Source organism: Gymnoscopelus microlampas, assembly GCF_963454915.1.
Source record: "Gymnoscopelus microlampas genome assembly, chromosome: 21".
NCBI classification, from domain to species: domain Eukaryota; kingdom Metazoa; phylum Chordata; class Actinopteri; order Myctophiformes; family Myctophidae; genus Gymnoscopelus; species Gymnoscopelus microlampas.
Window position 1 is genome coordinate 28,427,925 of NC_139958.1, and position 21,216 is coordinate 28,449,140.

The 21,216-nt window shown below is 40.7% G+C and overlaps 1 protein-coding gene across 5 annotated transcripts in view; it reads right to left on the bottom strand.

Moving 5' to 3' along the window:
* Positions 1-711: 711 nt before the first annotated feature.
* vav2 (vav 2 guanine nucleotide exchange factor) overlaps positions 712-21,216 on the bottom strand; it is a 259,771-nt gene continuing 239,266 nt past the window's right edge. Inside the window, exons 13-29 of one of the 5 annotated variants that reach the window (XM_084046573.1) lie at positions 19,537-19,622; positions 18,690-18,822; positions 18,282-18,296; positions 17,831-17,940; positions 17,032-17,133; positions 14,997-15,085; positions 14,866-14,879; positions 14,527-14,545; positions 13,885-14,012; positions 12,458-12,529; positions 12,231-12,292; positions 11,014-11,130; positions 10,062-10,149; positions 9,388-9,511; positions 8,006-8,095; positions 7,034-7,188; positions 712-4,368 (exon numbers count right to left, since the gene is read on the bottom strand). In XM_084046573.1, the coding sequence (XP_083902699.1) occupies positions 4,321-4,368; positions 7,034-7,188; positions 8,006-8,095; positions 9,388-9,511; positions 10,062-10,149; positions 11,014-11,130; positions 12,231-12,292; positions 12,458-12,529; positions 13,885-14,012; positions 14,527-14,545; positions 14,866-14,879; positions 14,997-15,085; positions 17,032-17,133; positions 17,831-17,940; positions 18,282-18,296; positions 18,690-18,822; positions 19,537-19,622 (1,452 nt within the window). In that variant the 3' untranslated portion in view covers positions 712-4,320. Of the gene's footprint in view, positions 4,369-7,033; positions 7,189-8,005; positions 8,096-9,387; positions 9,512-10,061; positions 10,150-11,013; positions 11,131-12,230; positions 12,293-12,457; positions 12,530-13,884; positions 14,013-14,526; positions 14,546-14,865; positions 14,880-14,996; positions 15,086-17,031; positions 17,134-17,830; positions 17,941-18,281; positions 18,297-18,689; positions 18,823-19,536; positions 19,626-21,216 lie in introns of all 5 variants that reach the window. The other 4 variants (XM_084046570.1, XM_084046569.1, XM_084046572.1 and 1 more) reach the window with 4 other exon arrangements.

Here is a 21,216-nt window from a genome sequence, read left to right on the forward strand (position 1 = left end):
AGTTATTACAAAATTTGCTTATGGACAACATAATTAATGTGAAATTATTATGGCAGTAATTTACAAATTAAATATTATGTAAGTCCCTCGATGTTCCTTTACTGTAATATACACCACAATACAATACAAAGACTTCAAATTAGACAACAAAGATATCATCCAATTAGATCAACAAGTTATTAATGCAGAGAGTTTCATATTTGGCAACAATGAATTGTTTGGTAAATGTTAAGATCCATTAAGAGAGACTGATGATAGTTATTAAAACACTATTGGACTGAAGTAGGCCTACCAAGCAAAGCGTGCTACTGACAATAGTTTTAAGGAAAGGTAAGAAGGGTACGGACTCACAGACTTAAACAGTCTGCACTCACAAAATAAATGTTATTTGCGTTATTTAATTTAACACAGCAGCAATCAGACAAACGAACGTGTTTCAGGCCTTCATCAGTATGTTCTTTGCGATATACCATGTAAAGTAGCTACATTGCATTTGTCACATTTGTACACTTTGAGTTAAATGAACCCTTGACATTTTACTGTGTATGTACTGCCTATGTATATACTATAGTACCACAGTATTGTACCATTAAAGCTTTGGTTAGTGTGATACATATGTCGTTGATGATTGTGGAATCTTTCAGGACTGGCAATGAAACACAATCCCAAACCACAGTAAGAACGGACAATACGACCTAAAATGTAGACAAAAAGAGATATTTATTTCATGATAGACCTCATTTTTGGAAATTCTCCACCATTCAAAAATGTACACGATTAGATGTTTTTTTGTTTGTTTGCTTTTCCTTTTTTTTCTGAAGATGTAATGACAGGAGTCGAAATATCTATAGCCACATGCAATGGGGTTTTGTCCACTACATAAACAGCGACTAAATCCCCTCTTCCCCTGTTCAGACAACATGTAGGCCTGCTGCTTGTCACTGGTCTCCTCACAAGAGTTCTCCTTGACATGGTGGTTGGACTTGTGATTTGAAGGATGGTTGGCCTTTGGAATACACACGTCACACAGTCAAAAGTTTTGAGACATACCAACGTTCCGTTTCGTCTTCAGTCTTTGCTGATCAGCTAGTGCTGCTGATGTGCTGAATGTCCATACAGTATCTCTCCTGCTCTAGTGGCTTACGTGTGCGTGTGCGTGTGCGTGCGAGTATGTATGTGTGCGTGTATGTGTGCGTGCGTGCGTGCGTATGTGTGTATGTGTGTGAGAGAGATAGAGAGAGAGCTAAAAGGAAGGGTTAGTTCAGTTTTTCTTTTTTTTCTTGTTGAAGGTAAACTTAATTTGTGACTTATACCTGAGGTGCTGAGAACTCATGCAGACTGTACATTCGTATTCTCAGTTTGGATTAGATTCAGTTTCCATCTTTTGCCCATGAAGGGTAAGTTCGACCATGTAAGACCTATATTAAATGTGCCCCTTATATACCGGTGGTACTTGGACACACACGTTAACTCCAGAGTCATCAGTCGGTAGAATTCGGCAAACTCCCATTTTCCGCCTCTTTCTGCTAACAAGAATTCCCAAGCGTCAAAATAACAAAATAAATGCCATTTGTAGGCTCCACAAGGGAGATGAGAGTAAACAGAAGTTGTAAGTAGTAGCTGAGTCGGGAGCTAGTATAATTTGTGGCTCCAAGTACTACAGGTCAAATATACGTATATACAATAGGTCTAAAACCGCTGAACTTACCCTTTAGTGGAAACTTATGGCTGTGTAGAAAATCTTAATATAAGAGGGAAAAAAAACTTCAAATTGCCCCTGGCAGGTCATAATTTGTCCAACGGATTCAAAGTTTCTTGTACGTTGTCTGTATTTTTGCAATTTTATTAGCAAATTGATTTCTGCACTTCCACCTTCTTCCAAATATCTGTGTTTGCCTTAAACCTACAGAAGCCATGAAGAGAAACCAGTGGATATATGTGCAGATGAGCAGGTCAAACAAACATAGCAGTGAAGCCCAGTGAAAATCTTTATAATAAAATCAAATAAGGTTTTGTGTAACAGGAAAAATACATCTGAACTAACCCCTCCACCAGTTGATTTGACTAGGACCAGGAAACATCACAATAGCTGTAATTCTTCCTGACTGCACATTATGTTTTCAGTGAACCACTATGTTGTCGCTGTCGGGCAGAAACCTTGTATGTCCCAAACCGTTACTTTTCAGGAAATGGAAAATAAGAACCTGTGTTCCAATGGATCCAATCAATGTAGTTATTATTTAGTCACACATTCTTATACTTTTCTTTGGTTAAATGTGTATAAAACCCACAGACAGACTTAACCACTAGCCTGGCATATTTGGGGCATTTCATTATAGGCGAACATTTCTGAAGAATTTCAAGATTTTTTCTAGATCAACAAGATAACCCCTTGCACTGTTGTGAGGTCGTAGATCGGCTACTCTGACTACTTTTGCACAACACTGTCGTACAGCGAAGTATAAAATGACGTGATAGCATTAAACTAAATGAAGAAAAAAAAACATAAAAATAGTAAGTATGGAGATATGGAGATTGAGATACGTTTCTGTCCGACAGCGACTATGTTCATTTGTACTATGTTCTTTCACAATGTGATTCTATGAGGACACTGTCTGTGTGCTATACAAACTGTGAGAGGGCGGCAAAGCAGTCCAAAGACAACTCTGACAAGATCGGACGGCACTTCGAAATACTGCTAAAAACTGGAAACACCACGCAGCGTACCTCTAAACAATCCCAACATCAATTAGGGGTCCATCTGCACATTTTACTGGTAGCACACAGACAATGCTGCCCTTCATATGGAAAAGGTGTGACACTGTGATCACTGTTTAGTTGCACCAGCCTACACAGCACCAAAATGCCATTGAGACATGACAAATGCTTAATACCATAAAATCCCACCACCTGATAATCTGTAAATAAGGCAAGGTACAAAATCATTACAAAAGTTCAAAGTCCATGCAGACATTAAAACATGTTTGGATTTGGCTTCAAATAATCAAGGTGATTTGGCTGTGCAAAATAAAACAATAAACACCCACGATTTGAAAGAGTGAAGTCATTCTGGATTATTATGACGTTTCCCTTTTTCTTTTCTTTTTTTGCATCAAGCCGTCTGCAAACACCCATAGACTTGTGATGCCAGGACTGGTGTGAATTTTGTAGTTGATTGGTGTTAACTTGCGGCCAAAACCCTTTAAAGGGTTTCTCACCAACCGTGCAATTCTATATGAGAGTCCATTCAGTCTCCAGTTGGGATGAGTAAAAGACTTCACCATCCTCTTTCATAGGGTCTGTAGAAAAAGAGCTGAAGTCCCTCGTGTTCAGTGGGTGTCCTTGCTCTGCTCTGCAGTACATGTTGTGTACAGTAGTGTTCTTGGGATGGGACGAGACTTGGGAAATGGCAATGTCCTCGACTGGCTGATGTCAAGGTTCAGTGAACAATGACCATTCTTCAAAGGCACCAAACTGTACATTGGTCAGGTGTCTGCGTGTGTGTGTGTGTGTGTGTGTGTGTGTGCGTGCGTGCGTGCGTGCGTGCGTGCGTGCGTGCGTGCGTGCGTGCGTGCGTGCGTGCGTGCCTGAGTGAGTGCGTGCGTGCGTGCGTGCGTGCGTGCGTGCGTGCATGAGTAAGTGCGTATGTATGTACGTATGTGCACATGGGTGCACACAAACTCAACCCAATCCAGTCTTTCCCCTCCACTGGTTTCAGCCCACAAGGCATCGCCATGACAAATAAGGCAAAAATAAATTCCCAGCTTAAAAAAACAGAGCGTCTGTCTTTACTTTCTTTTCTTTTCTTCATCTGATTCTTTGCTGTTACTAATATCAACTTTAACTTCAGCACAATAATCATATCTCTATTCAATAAATTATCTATACTGTACATTTATTTCCCCCTCCCATAGACCTGCAACATGGGGGAGACTATATCAATGTAAAACTATCCACAGTCATCTCTGTTGTGTGATAGGGCTCTTATAGCATCCTCTGTTCAATGCAACCTCTCCAGAGCACACAGAGGCTGGCAGAGCACCACGAGAACTGTTTTTTTTCTGTTTTTGTTTTTTCTTCCGCACAGAAATTAAACGGGGCGTCCTAGAAAGAGATAGAAACAGAAGTAAAAAGCTGATTGCATACTCAAAAGATAGAGAAACAGGGTAGAAAGGTTCACTGCAAAAAACGGAGTAATCCAGCAAAGAAAAAAGTTTCTTTATCCTTGTGTTGTTTCCCTGGGTAACCAAATAGCTTTCCTCTGTGGGCCGTGGATAGAAGATGGGCTCTGATTGGACAGAATCCGGCAGCACCTGAGCCTTACTGGACCCCTTCCTCGTCCACGTAGGTTGAAGGAAACCAACCGATCTGAAATGCCAGACGTGACGGCAACATTAGCAGAGACATAACAAATGTAGCTGTTCAACAGCATAGATATCACAACTGTGGTCAATTAAGTATAATAGGGTTTATCCCATTAAGGCTGAGACTGATTCTACAAATGTCTTCTAAATCCTAACAGTTTTCTGGAAAGAAAATCAGTGGTTCTCAAACTTTTCCATGTCAAGGACATAGTATTTGGCCGCGGACCCCCACATATTTTGTTCCAGCTACCCCCTCCAGAAGCAAAGATTTGAGTTAAAAAAAATACATATATATTCAAAGATTTGCACACATTTTATACTTTGGCTATTAAAAAATAGCAGATCAACAAGCTCATAGCGTGGCACGAAGTACATATATATGTAGCTAAAATCTAAAATGACACAGACGCGGTTTTAACCCATTAAGACCTGGAACGCATCTGTGTCACTTTAGGTTTCATTGGCTATTCAAAAATAGCAGATATACAAGCTCATAGCGCGGCACCGAGTGCCGCGCTATGAGCTTGTAGATCTGCTATTTTTGAAAAATCGTGACAATATTTTTTTTTACATTTCTTTCCGAAAAACTGTTTTAGAAAAAAAAAAAAGGATTTAGAAAATGTTTAGAAGCGGCCTCAGGTCTTAATGGGTTAAAAGGTGAAGTGGTAAACGTATGCAGAGGCACTCACAAAATGACTGTCACCAAATGACTAGAAAGTTGTCTCATATTCCTCGCACTAAAGATAAAGTAAGGAACTACTGTACTTCATATCATATTACTCTCTGCTACCCCTAATGCTCCTGGTCATAGCAACCCAGTAGATCAAGAAATAATCTGCAAATAACTCACACACACTGTCTATATTTGCAATTAAAACTGAGCTCAGAGCTTCAAAAGTGTACACCGTCTGCAGACATCTCTTCATTAGTTCTGTATGCCTTCAGGGAAGGTACGCAAATAACCTACTTTCTCAGTTTATCATTATTAGATTTTGACATGACTTATAATATCATGGCTCATTTCTAGACAGCTAAAAAGGCTTCATGTCAGTTACATTCAGTCTAAATGTCAGGGTCTCTATGTTACACTAAATCAATATTATTAGCATAGTTATACTTTAAATTTAATTGACCTTTTCCACAATGTTTCCTCAAAAGGCTGAGGATATGTGGAAGAGAACTGACTTAAAGGGATAGTTCACCCCCAAAATGACTTTTTTTCCTATTGATTAGTCACCCCATGGAGACTTGAATTAATGGATATTTTTTTGTTTTTGACTCATTCCTAAGCCAATCATTTGATGACCGGCAGCAGTTCCGGTAGGAGACACAAAGAGTCTCCTTTGTATCTCCTACCGGAACTGCTGCCTACCGGTCCGCTGGTCATCAAATTACTGACTTAGGGGATGTGACAAAAACTACAAAATATTCATGAATTCAAGTCTCCATGGGGTGACTAATCGATAGAAATGGAATTATTTGTAATAATTTGAAACGGCAGTTATTGTTGCATGAGTTAAGGCTACCATGATCCCAGCATTGTGGGTCCATTGTCATGCGACTGATTGACTGATAATGACTAATTATACCCGCAAAAAAAACGCCAAATGTTATAATTCACCACTTGATTTGAATTTGACACGGATTACTATAATGACAGTTTCTTTGGATTCTGTTGAGTGCACACAACACCACAAATAGTTCTGGAGAATTCTGTGTCTTAGACTTGGACCATTATGAATCCATCCTTCATTATAGCTGGTCTGCTTCACTGCTCTTACCTTCAACAAATACAGCTATTCATTGATATCATGAATTGGTATTATAACTCCCCCTCCACAGGGTGGCGGCAAAGCAATACACAAGAACCAACCCAGAATATAGTAACGATGAGTGTCACAGTTCTCTCCCAGTTCAATGCACTTCTGGCCACACCATGCAATAAGCTCACCTTAATGAATATTTAAAGTAGATATTGTTTGGGCAACAAAGAACTGTATAATTAAAGCTAACGTTCATATTAATATAATTTATGTGAGCAAACATACTCACATAATTCATATATATTCATTGATGAAAAAGCCTTTCAGTTGTCAGCTTGTTACAGGGGTATGTAATGTTTGCTGGAATAGATTTCTGATGAATAATGTTCAAACAGCCGTTCTGGCGATACCAGAAGAGGCAAACATGTGTACGAGCAGATCTGTTTCCTCAGCAGAAAACCGTTTGTCAAATCCGTTTAAAAAAACAAAGTAGCAATGCGTAGGGTGACCACCTTCAAACAGACCCATTGAGGGACAGACGTACCCGTTCCGCGGGACATCGCGGGACACATGCACGTCCTCGGGACGGGTGGTCACCCTAGCAATGCGCAATATGCAGGCACACCTAGCTCTTATAGGGAATGGTCTAATTCATGTTACTGTATGCCCAAAACACAACTCACAACTTATACCTTACTGTACTTTGCACCCAGGTTATGCGCCTTATAGCGCATCTAACTAGCGATGTTGGACTTGGACATGTCCCTCAAGGCCCCACCTTGGAGCACCATTAACACGGCCACCTTATTCTCTGTTCATGATGGCATGTTATGAAAAACACTTCAAGTCAAATGTTACCAGCACGACAGACGCACACAACCAACGTCATGATGGGGTTTCACTCACTCGTCCGTTAGCCTCTCCTTTCCACCAGCCCTGGTCTCCACCGATCTTGCTGTAGATCTTCACAATGTCTCCTTCCCGCAGCGAGAGCTCTCTCATGTCCCGCGCTGCAAAGTTATACCTGGCCACCGCTGAGCTGACCACCCGTGGTGTGAACACTTTAAACAGACACAAATAAATACATCTAAATCAATAAATACACACAGTTTATACACACACACACACACACACACACACACACACACACACACACACACACACACACACACACACACACACACACACACACACACACACACACACACACACACACACACACACACACACACACATATATATATACATATATAAAACAAAGAGCATAATGTAAAGCAGAAGCACTCGTAATGAAATGAATAAATACAATAAGAAATACAAATTATAAAAAAGTATTTCCCTAGGCTATATTCACACTACAGCATTAATGAAAGAGAAACATTATTAGGTACATAAACTAGAACCAAGCAATGTATTTTGTTGTGGGTTTTATCAGGATGATCAAATGCCAGTGGAGAAGAGATGGCAGAGAGGTGAACAACATCAACGTGATGAACAGTCACACGTGGTAACATGGAGGGGTGGCAGATGATGGTTACGTTCCGTCAGAAGGGAGGGATACATTAGATGTTCATATTTTGTTTATTTGATGAGTGAATGTCAACCTGGAAATGATCTGAAATGTTTCCGTTGATGAAATGAACACGAGATGAAAACAACAGAAGAGGTCAAATGAAAACCACTGTGCGAGAAGTATTTCATGACATCAGGAGCAAAAGCAAGGAGTTGGGAATGTGATGGAGAAATAATGTTTATGGAGATTAGAAAACACAGAAATGAGGAAAAGGCAAACAAAAGGGCAAGTAATAATGAAAGAGAGAGAGAGAGAGAGAGAGAGAGAGAGAGAGCAAAATAAAGCGACAGAGAGGGATAGAGTACCTGACCAAAAGGGAGCTGAGCTCTGAGAGGAAGAGAAGTTGAGACCCTGCGGACTGAGGAAGGAGAAGTTGTAGGAAGCACAGGTGGCTGCTGAGACCAGAGTAGAAGTAGATAAACGAGAGAGAGAGAGAGAGAGAGAGAGAGAGAGAGAGGGGGGCAGAAGAAGAAGGAGACGAAGGAGTGGACAAAGAAGAAGAGGACGAAGAATAAGAAGAAAAAAACAGGAGTCAGGACATCAACAAAGACTGCTGCAAGCCCTCTGTCCAGTGAGCCATCTCCCCTGAAAGCTAGTCCACAGCCAACCCACATGCCTGCCTGCCTGCCTGCCTGCCTGCCTGCCTGCCTGCCTGCCACACACACACACACACACACACACACACACACACACACACACACACACACACACACACACACACACACACACACACACACACACACACACACACACACACACACACACACACACACACACACACACAGACCCGGTCAGACCAGTCACAAACATCATCATCATGAACAGGCTCCGATTCTCTCCAACTCCTCCCTCCATTTCCACAATAGACGAGGAGGAAAGGAAACCCTGTTGTAGCTGGCAGTCTGGTCTGGTCTGGCTGGAAGGCCAACAAAGGCAGCCCAGTGTGGGACACCGGCCAAACAGACATTCATTATACATTCTAATGGGGTTGGGAACCCATTCAAATGCCCCGTCCACAGCCTCTGAGTCACTGGCCAAGTCCTCAACATGCTCCGTCTCTCACTCTGCATGTGCGTGTGTGTGTGCGCGTGTGCGTGTGCGCGTGTGTGCGTGTGTGTGTGTGTGTGTGTGTGCATGCGTGCGTGTCTCTCTCCCTCCCTTAACTCTATTGCACTATACTCTCTTTATCTCACTCTATACTCTCCCTTTCTCACTGTATACTCTCTATCTCGCTTGTTCTCCCTCCCTCTCCCCATTTAGTTCTATACTCTGTCTGTTCTATTCCATCTCACTCTACAGTCTACACTATATAGTATCTTGCTCCACGTGGTGCAGTTCAACCATCTGTAAACATTGATGCTCTCTTCTTTCTCTACCGTTCCCCTGATGGTATCACACCGCCTTCGTCCTGCTCATAATCTGGGTCAGAGGAGTCATTGGCCTGAGGAGGGCGAGGGCATTGTCTGAGAGAAACGGTGGGAGGTAGGCAGTCCTGCTATCTGTCATAGTTATTTTACTATCGATCTCACTATACCCACAGGCAAGACAGCAAGGGGAAAGATTGTCCAACCTGTGGACGCTAGGTGGAGACTTTAATGTGTGTCTTCAGTTTCCTGGTATATCTGAAGGAATCGATTTGCACACACACACACACAACAGCAGAGAGGTCATGTTGGGTAAAGATTACCTGGTGAACGTGTGCTGGCTCGTGTTAAGGAGCGTTCTCTGGACTTGTAGGGGTAACGCAGTGTGGTATCTAACAATTTGAAGCTTTCTTTCAGTGAATGGGTCTGATAGTATTCCACTAGCTCCTGTAGTGCAAAAGAACAGAACAGACACAGACAACATTACAACAAACAATAGTGCATACAATACCCATGTCAGCACTATTGGTCAGCAAGTAAGTTTGGCCAAATTTAAGAACCGGAACTTGCAACAGGCCGTTTTATATCTAATAACTAACTAATAACTATATTAATCTATAATGTATTGCTATGAAAGTGAATAAATAGAGACTTTTGAGGTATAGCTGCGTACAGATTGAAATGTGTGTAATCAAATGTTACAGGTGTAGACAGAAATGCTTATGTATGCATTTTGTGCAGGACACATCGTTGAATGTTGCACTTAGATGACATTTAGTTCATTATAAAGTAAAAACAAAGGAAGAAAATATTATCTGGAGACACGGAGTCATACTCCTTTTTGAACAGAGATAGACAAGCTCTTTCATAGAACAGGAGCTTAAGGGTACGGAGAGAAACAGTGTCACACAGTGACTGCCCCCCTTCAAACATTTGTGTGTGCACGTGCATTTGTGAGTACGACTGACTTGAGCATTGCTCAGAAAAGCAACTTTACCAGAAGACTCTCAAACTTCTTGGCCTCAGTGATGTGAATCCAGCTGTCTTTCTCAATGACTTTGATGTGCTTTACTTCGTCATTAAATCTGAGAAAGAAAGACAGACGGCAGAGTACGATGACAACAAAGAAACCACCAGCAGGAGTCATTACAGACGCCGTAACAAGACATCACTGTATTTGACAGCTCCAATAAAGAGCTTGTGTTGCATCATTTTCTCTTTGGGATGTAGGCTACGACGTCTCCCACAGGAAAAACCCACACCAGAAAAAACTGGATCAAACAAGCAATTACCGAGCAGTAATTAGGGTGGAGTTTAAAAGATACTTCAAACGTTGACGAGAGCCTCCTGTGAGAATTTAGTTTTCCCATGTGAGATAGATAAACATCCCCCCCCCCTCCCACCCCCTGAGGGTTTGCTGTGCTCTTGAGACCAGTGGTGAAAGCAACTAAGTACATTTACTCAAGTACTGTACTTAAAACGTACAATTCTGAGCCATTTTTACTTTACTTGAGTATTTCCTTTACTTCTACTCCACTACATCTCAGAGGTAAATATTGTACTTTTACTCAACACTTATTTGAAAACTGTAGTTACTAGTTACTTTGTAGATTTTGATTATTATTACAAGACCACTTCAGCCCTATATACACATTTCGGCCATTTGAAAATAGCCGATCTACAAGCTCGCGATGCGACACATTGTGACCTTGTAGATCTGCTATTTTCAAAAGGTTTTTATGCATTTTATACATTTGAAAACTTGTGAAATGGGACATTCTGCATAATGAGTACTTTCTATTTTTGGTACTTTAAGTACATTTATACTTTTGTACTTTTACTCAAGTACATTTAGAATTCCGGACTTTTACTTGTAAAAGAGTATTTCTACATTGCAGTATTGAAAAATGTAACTTTTTCTACCACTGCTTGAGACACAGAAGACTCACTTGATGCTGATGGCAAACCTCTCTGCTTCAGCAGTCCTCTCTCTGATGAGGTAGGTGCCACTGCTGTGGGATTTTAAAAGATTGTCCGCCTGCTGGCGCTCCATGTTCCCAGCAAACCTGTGGAAGAGAAAACACCACATTGTAACATCCTGTGAACATCCCACGGAAGTCATGATCTGAACAAACAACCATTAAAGGAAAATAAATGACCCAGGCAAGCCATTGTGGATTGGTTGTATTACTTTACTTTAATGAATTTCTTGAATGGAAAGAAAAGATGGATTCATCAACGGCTTCATTTTGTCACCAATTTAGACATTGCCAAGTCTAACAACGGGTAAGAATGGCTACTGAAAATGTCCTAACGAAAGTACAGGAAGAAAGTTGCGGAAGACAGCTTCCAGGGGAAGTACTACATGCATACAAAGTCCAGCCCTTATGGGGAGACACTTTCTGCACTAGCATCATGGTACTATTATTTTAATTGATGCAACATCACTTTAAGGTCAGACAAACTATATTCAAACACCACAAGACTCAAGGACAACATGAAACAATGGCATCGCCAATGATCAATTTAGAATCACAATCGTCCACAAGAACGGACTTATGAACTGCAGTATATAACTGCAGGTCATTCAGAATGCTGCTGTCCAAGTCCTAACTAATACCAAGACAGTTGATCATCTCACTCCAGTTCTTAGATATTTACACGTCACTGTCTGTCATAGAACTGATTTCAAAATATTACAGTTGGTTTATAAGCATTGACTGGTTTAGGGCCAACATATATTTCTGATTTTGTGCTACATCATGAACCGTCCAGACTTCTTAGGTCATCTGAGACAGGTCTGCCTCTGAACCCAGAATCAGAACTAAATGTGGAAAAGGAGCATTACATTATTATGCACCACATCTGGTAAAAAATAATAATCCCAAACGCTGCAAGTTACTCTCAGTTCTCTTAAATCAAAGCTAAAGTCCTTCATGTTTGCTGATGCCAGTTTTAATTAATTTCGTCTGCACTCTCTTCAGTTCTCTTGAATGTCTTTCTTTTTATTGTATTATGTGTCTTAATGTCTCAGTGCTTAATGTTTTATGAAAAGCAGTCTGAATTGCCTCGTTGTTGAAATGTGTTAAAACAAATTAACTTGTCTCGCCTTGCTTGCATAGAGATTGACATAAATTCCTGATGAGGAATGTGTAGCATATCTTACCAGGGGTATCCATAGTAGTCTGTTTCCCTTGAGGTCTGCCGACTGGGGAATGACTGCAAAGGCTGTCACAAACAATCAAGAGATGTCACAAACAGCTACATTGTAACCAGCCAGATCATTGCATATTTATGTGTCACACCGGCACTTAAGTGCAACGAAAGCGTGCTAAGGCTGTTGTTATTCCTTTGATATTATTCTCTGTGAATGCTTATGGGAGCTGTATTTACCTTGGGGTCCAAACACGGCTTTACACACGAACTGGGGAAGAAGCCATTCTTCTGTGATAGGATCAACTTACCCTTGAAGAGAAGTTTGTGGTGCATGTTAGTTTATGGTCTATTGTTTATTAAGGATCCCCATCAGTCTACACCGTAGTGGAGACTATTCTTCCTGGGGTCCAGGCGAAAAACACCACAATACAAATCATAAAATGCAGTACAGCATGACCAATGTTAGTGAACAAAAACACAAACTTAGAGAACAAAACATCACATTAACAGTAAAATAAGAATTAAAAAACAAAGCAGGTTTGTCTGTCCGAAAATACCAAAAATAATAACAACCTAATCTAATTTCATTTCTGATTATTGCTTCCTTAAGTTTCTTTTTAAAAGAAAAAAAAGAGTCAAATGTGGGGGGAGCACATGCAATGGCTCTGTACATTACCGTTTTCTTAAGTGCATTGGTTCTGGGCAGAGATAAAGTAAAGTGACCACTTAGTGCGCCTGTCTAGTATTACAACCATGTCATCATTTGCAGGTAGTAGCTGTAAAAACAAACTGAGGGGTTTCTGTGAAGAACACACATTCTTTAAAAACAGAATAAGGCTGCATGCCAGTCTTTCATCCACCCTCATCCATGACAGCCTGGCATGCATAGCATCCTACTCCTGTCAGAGCAGTGAAGTGCTAGTCTTGCCACTCTGTTCTGAAGCTGAAGTTTACCAAGTTCTTGCTTTGATGCACTAGACCAGATAACAGGACAGTAGTCCAGATTTGACAGCACTAGAGATTGTATGACTACCGGTAGACTAATTGTTGTGTTAGTTAGCACATTGGTTCTCAAAGTGGGGTCCGGGGACCCCCAGGGGTACTTGAGAGGGTTCCAGGGGGGACCCAGCAAAATGTGTTAATATAGCATCACAATAATTAGGACCTATTATACTTTGGCTATTCAAAAATAGCAGATCTACAAGCTCATAGCGCGGCACCGAGTGCCGCACTATGAGCTTGTAGATCTGCTATTTTTGAAAAATCGTGAAAATTTGTGCAAACCTTTGAATATATATATATTTTAAGCAAAACATTTGTTGTTCAAATCTTTGCTTCTGGGGGTCCCTGGAACAAAATATTTGAGATGGGGGTCCGTCACCAGATACATATCATTTTGGGGGTCCTTGACATGAAAAAGTTTGAGAACCACTGAGTTAGCAGATGAGCACTCGTCCTCAAAGTGGAGTACCACATATAGCATGTTAAAATAGTTTTGTCTCTAGCGCGAGTGAGTCAAATTAACAGAGTGACATCATGTGGTTAATTTTCTCAGAATCCCCACCACCCACTCTACAGACACAACATCAAAAACAAGAACGCACCCCACACAAGGTTTCTGATGTCTAAAATGAGCTAGGTTTCCTTTTAATAACATTGCGTACCTCCCAAAAAGGGGTGTCAGGGTCTCCCTTCAGCAGTTCAATGAAGTCTCCTGTTTGAAAGGTGAGGGGAGGCTTTCCTGGAGGTGCTGGCATACCATGATAGTTCCTCACTGCCACCATCTTAGGACCTAAGAATAAAAAAAGCATTATAGCTTGATGCAATAATAGGATCATACAATGCATCAAAGTGGTTTCACTAATAAGCCACACACAATATAAGAAAGGGGAGAAAATAAAGCCGGGAATCAATCATCATCATGCATGGGGCTGATTCCTATTGTTTCAAATAAAATACAAAAATGGAAACAAAGAGCAGTACAACATAATCAGCACATTTTTTTTTATTATCATTGCATTATGGAGCAAACATTCCTTTTATCACCTCAATTATTTTTAATTCTAGCTCTTGAGCTGCCCCATCAATACATGGCATATTTTCCTGTGATTGACTAGTCTGCTAGGTGGCAGCAGAGAGCTGTAGCAGAACCAACTCCACCCTGCCCTATAAACCAACTAGTTTTGTGACAGCTTGTGTCAGAGAACAGAACAGCCTCAACTCTATCTTCGTGCTGTTCTGAATCATGTTCAATCGGCCCTAAACATGATTTGTTGCTAATTTCTGCAGCACTCAATCACACTTACCCGATGACATCCCTGGTTCCTATAAACGGGGAACAAGAAAATGCAATCAGTATGTAGATGAACTATTTGAACCCTATATACAATATATGTATACATTGCTTTAAGTCAACAATCTAAAATAGCCAATCTATTTTTGTTGAATGTTCCCCCATTATGACATGCCCAGAATAGGACACTAGGGTTCATGTGGTTGAGCAAACATAGGTTGTGTTTGCTTTAAGTTAACGTCACACAAAACATCAAATCTTTAAGACAGGGACACCTGACAAAACATAGTTATGTGATCAATACATGAGGGCTGACGGCTCCGTCGCGTTCACCGACGAAGGATGCACTCACCAAATCAAGAGGATCTGGAATAGAAGACAAAGGGGACACGGGCTGTCAGAGAAGCATCAGCACGGATCTAATTATCGCTGAGCACAATAGGAACGTCTGGGTGTTAAGTCTCGAATGTATCGAACACCTACTGATTTTGCAGATGGTGATGACTTCCAGACACTCTTTGTGTGCTCCTGTCCCACAGCGCGAGCAGTAATAACCCTGATAGAAGATCCCTCTGGTGGACGCACAAATGCACAGGCGTAAACATATAGCAAAACATATGTATACTATAAATAGGAAATACATGAGGTGTCTCACACCTTAGCACAATTTGTATGTGCTTTCAGTGAGCATAATCACCCACAGTCACACAGTAGTACTGTGCGAGTGCTGTATGTATGTGCATATACGCGCACATGTATGAGCACGCACACGCAAAAACACCATAAACAAACATACAGGAAGAAACAACACGAGTCAGGGAAACATGAGCCGCACATAATGTATGCCCTATAATGTATGCCCTATAATGTATGCCCGTTTACTGTAACTACAAAACACAAGGGAACACCCTGCTTAGGTTACACATCCTGCTGCTACCTACCTACATTCATTTCCTCTCAGCCTTTGAAGATCACAGAGGCATCCCAGTTCACCGTTTCTCAACCAGTGGCCCAGGGACCACTAGTGGTCCATGGCTTTATTACAGGTGGTCCATAGTTAACGGTATCAAAAATATGCTTAAATAATATTTCATAGGTCCAATCATTTTAAGAAGAATTTTTAACTAATACTGCAGGTGTAGTGTGGGAAAAAAGCTTGAATTGAAATATTGTCTGTTAAGGGCCTGATCCGGTGTCACACACCAAAAATAGCAGATCTACACGCTCACAATGCACCACACTGCGACACGTTGTGAGCTTGTAGATCGGCATGTGATACCGACGGGCAACTAAGTATAAATCCGGCTTTAACATCAGTAATGTTAAATATTCATTAAAATGTTTACATTAAATAGAAATGCCTAATGTTACTGTATGCCTTCTGTATACACTAATTATTGTTGTGGGCGGTTTAGAACCACTGTCCTAGTTTGATTAAACCCACACAAACTAGGTGGGTAACATTACAAGGCATTTTTGTTATGTATACTTCACCACTTCATGCTTTCTGCACTGCCATGGTCTAATAGAAAATTGCCATAAATCACAGTGGAACCCACTAGGGCTGCAGCTGTAATTAGCTCTCTGCTTCCACTAGGACTGTGAATTTAGGTCAGCCATGCCATGAAGTTTGTGGGTCAATACAGTATGTAGAATCCAGTTTATCCAGCTAACTGTGCTAGTGGTCAAAGTGGAGGTTCGGTAGCATGGGTCACAGTGGGCTGATATCTACCACACTACAGGAATTACGGAAAGCATGGGAATGCAGGGAATGGTTACTCTGAAGGCATTTTAAACATGATAATAAATGTTATATTTGACTCTAAAGTTGCTAAGAGTAATTAATCCCAATGTTGTTGTTTTTCTTTACTTTTCGTTCAAGCACCTGGAGCTGATTGTGTGCAATTTCTATAGTCTGTGATTATGATTGAAATTCGGGAAAAAATAGAATAAATATGTATTGGGTGCATTGCAACTGATTCAGCTATTTGAGTTCCTTGGAGCACAGGTTTCCGCCAGGCCAGGTTGCCTACCCAGGGCCTGCAAACTTTGGAAGTCAGTCCTAGCCAGTTGGAATGGAATATTAGTGCGAGTGTGTGAGTTTAGGGAGAAAAAAGTCGTAGATAGAAACGCAAGATAGAACATTTTATCAGGCGGAAATGGGCGTAGCCTGGATGGGATTTTCTTTTTTTACTATATGACCTACAGTTCAAGAGTTATAGGCAAAAATGTGAAGAGGCCTTTTATAGCACCATCATGAGGCCAATTTGAAAAATTTGAGGCAGAGGCTCTCCCTTGGCCTACTGGAAGTGTGCGTGCAAAGTTTCGTGCCGATCTGTACAGATACAGACAGGAGCGAAAATAATAGTTTCCAGCCTTCGGAAGACATTAAGGTCCCAATTAAATCTTTCTATCCATGTTTATCTATTATTATCCCTCTATGTTTGACACGCGTATTTTGACACTAAGTGGTACTGTATGTAAAAATGAACACTGGAGTTAAGGGTCATTACTGTACCTCAGTAGCATCTTGCAGGCTCGACAGTTGGTGTTCTTATCAAACGTATGCATCTGGAAATTGTGCTGATTGGCTGTGGCTCTCTCAGGTTTGATGTTGGACCTTGGTGATTGGAGGACATGAATCAATAATCATGAAATTGAACTAACTGGCCGAGACAGCAGAGTAAGATTAGATAAGATTAAACATATTTTATCCCTGAGCAGCCAGTTAAATACAAAAGTATTTACACATATAACAGAGGGCGCAACATCACTATCTTACAAAATAAATAATAAATGCATCAAAAATGACACCTTTTCGAGTGCAAGACAGTACAGTACAACCCAAATTTCGACTAAGTACATACAGTATGTACAAATAAAAACAGAGAATATGCAGAAATGCGTACCTGTGTGCAAGCATAGTTGTAAAGCAGCACTGTTCCCTAGTCTCATGTCACGTAGCCAGAAAATCTGAGCTCTCTTTCTACTGATACACACTTTATTCAATGTAGTGGCTAATAATTCAGATATTTAGAACAAATAACTGCATTGCAGAACCAATCCAAAGACTTTAGGGCAGTGCTTAATATCAGGACAGGATGGCAATATTTGTTTTCTAAGCAGTAGGTGAAGGTTTGTCTGCAGTCATTTAATCCACTGCTCTAGTCACTACACTGAATTCAGATGTCACCAGACATACTGTAACAGTCAGGAGCCAGACATAACCAGACAGGAGATGGCCAGTCGTTTTGCAACGCGAGACCACACTGTTACCAGTCAAACTGTGCAGATGTCGGTGTGTCAACGGCACTCACATGGCCATCTCAAACTGCTCCATCCACTTTCTCTTGGTGTCTTCGGTTTTGCAAAAGAACTGGAAGCCTTGCTTCCCTTGCAGGTGTATCAGGTAGAAGCCATACGACCACTGGTGAGAAAGATTGAGTGAGGAACGAATGGTAGACAAGAGAGACACATGGGAACAAAAAAAAGGGACAAAAAGGCCTGTGACATCTTTGACAGAAATAGCAATTTGTATCGCATGTAGCCTATTTTACTTATTTTTTGTATTTTCTAAATTCCTTCAGTATTACAAGATAAACTCTGCATGCTTATCAATGTGTCTGCCACAAAAGCTGGAGAGGGAATCACAGAGCCAGTGGGTGGACATGCAAATCACAGCATGACACCCAAAAACACACCACGACTGCCAACACTATAGGATGCTATGAGAAGAATGAGTCAAATAAGGGGGTCACTTCAGCTTACCATTTTTCCACTTGACTGGTAAGCATGCAAAAAGAAAGACACCAGAGAGGAGACCCAGTTACACATGCAACAACGACACATGCAGATTCAAAACCAAAACAAAGCCAATGTTAGATTGGTGGCGGAATGCACTGCGATAGGTCGGTCGGTATGTCTGTATGAATTGTACATGACCTTCATCACATTTACATCATGGTCTTTAAAAGCATGAGAGACGAGCACAATGCATGTCAGACACTGCAATGCATTACTGATGAGGTCTGTATCTGAAATGGCCATCAACACACTCCTTCATCTCAAGGACACCATTTATAATGACTATGCAGGATAATTCATGACCTACAATGACTTCAATAAGCCTACTACAAGAAACTGTGGTGTGTGTGTGTCCAAGCTGGGGGGTCTTACCTTTTTCATGTCTCTGTTGTTCATGGGATCGTCAGACATTTTATACGACTGCAGTTCTATAATCTCTTTAAGCTCATAGCTGTAGCCTTTCCTCTTGCAGACAATGACAACTTTGTCAAACAGGAATATATACCTGTAGACATAGCCAACAGATGATGGATGGATTTGAATATGAGCAGAAATAAATGTTTTACTTTATTTATTTTTTATTTATCTCCTTTTCAACCAGACTACAACAGCGAACATTCCAACCCATATGACCGACCTTCACTTCTGTTTCCTCGATGTATAGCAACTAATAAAGTAATAACTTTACATAATGTAAAATGATTTAAAATAAAACTCATACTGCAACAATCTGCATATAACATAATAAAGATTTTGATTGCATAACATAACATTGTGTACATAATGTACAATAATAAGGTTACTAAATTACACAACAGTTATTAAATTCAGTTTGTTTAGTTTTTTCACTATTAAGGTCATAACTTGCCATGAAAAGTAGTTCTAACTGAAATCGCACATTGATTCATAGTTTTCACATTTTAGTCTCCCAATACATATCTTTACTTCTTGCTAAATAAAAAATGAAAGCATATGCATTTGAAACAATGCATCCAATATTATCTAACATTGTTTTCTTTCGGGCAATATGTTTAATGTACACATTAGTAATGTACACAAGCATCATATTATTGCAATGCATTGTGAGCTTGTAGCTATGCTATTTCTGGCGTAGAGATTTGGTGTAGAAGGAAACGAGAGCAGACCAAGTACAGACCCAACTCAGGTCCCTTTGAGTACAGAGGGTTTAAGTGGTTCACTTTGGTACAGGAGAACTCACCTGTCCTGCTTTGTTCGGTTGACAATAGAGGACACCTTAATCTCTCCATCTATCTTTGGTCTGCCATACTCCTCCAGTTTCACCTGCTGCTTAGGTCAGAAAAACATGCAAGAGTCAATTCACTGCAATATAGATCAGCTCCATATGTTATCCACTATGAGTGATCTATAGCATTGGTTCTCAAAATGGGGTCCGGGGACCCCGAGGGGTCCTTGGGAGGTTACCAGGGGGTCCCCAGCAGAATGTGTTAATATAGCGTCAAAATCATTTGAACCACTTTAACCATATGTTATACTTTGGCTTTTCAAAAATAGCAGATATACAAGCTCAAGCTCAAGCTACAGTATGAGCTTGTACTGTAGATCTGCTATTTTTAAATCATGAAAATTTGTGCAAATCTTGAATATATATATATATTTTTTTAAAGCTTTTTTAAAGTTTAACTCAAATCTTTGCTTCTGGGGGTCACTGTCACAAATATGAGATGGGGGTACGCAGCCAAATAACAAATATGTATAATTTTGGGGGTTCTTCATATGAAAAGTTTGAGAACCACTGATCTATAGTGCCCTCTTGGATGTGTGTTCTACAATGTCCCGTTTGACGATACTTAATTTTTTATCTTCTTAATGTATTTTTAATTAGTTCACACTGTTGACTATAGGCTCTAAGTACGATCACTTCACTGCCTGCAATGTAAGGCCATGTGATAAAACAAAATCCATGAATGCACGCACATGCACGTGAATTCCCAGGTGCAGGACGAACGGCACTTCAACACACCGGTGGAGAGAAAGCTCTGCTTATTTATTTATTGCTTGTCAACGTTTCGATCAGTTTAGATCTTCATCAGGACTTTAAAGCTTTCTCTCTGCCGGTGTGCAGACTTTATGCTTCTTTTCATGTGACAATAGAAACCTTCAACCTTGATGTAGCCCATTATGTTCATGATCTTTATCAATGGTCCTGTGCTAATGATGCATTGCCAAAGCAAACTCTTTGAATGACCGCCACCCTTGGCAATACGCTGCTTCTGAATCTGATTTATTCTCACTTTAATGTGAAACTATGAGTAATGTAAACAAACCAACGGCTACACAGAGAAGTCGGAAATCCTCTGGCAGTCCGTGGCACAATAAAGAGCCAATATTTATGTTATGATTACATTTCTTTAAAAGAATAAACGTTGCTTGGAGTGAACCTATTCAGTCTGTGAACATAGAAGGGAAATAGATGGCTGCCACGCAGTCCTCGACCCAGAGTTTGAGACAGACAGACAGACAGACAGACAATACTCTAAGTCTGAGCCAGTGGTTTTCATCCTTTTGAATTTCAAGGACCCTCAGTTTGATATACATAAGCCACAGATCCCCATTTGATACAATGTATGTCTGGGGTCCTCAAAGGTATTAATTTAACTCTGAGTGGAACAAATGGAACAAATGGAACAAATGGAACCAAATGGACCCTTATGGGTCCATTTGGCTCCATTTGTACACTCTCAGAGTTAAAGACCCATCAGAGTCCATTTGGTTCCAAACTATAAATCATTTACCTGCGGACTGCCCTGGAACCCCCTCAAGGAACCCTGGGGGTCCCTGGACCCCACATTGAGAAGTTGTGGGGGGGGGTTCACCCTAAAGCACTGACTTCTGCATAATTGAAATCACAATGTTACAG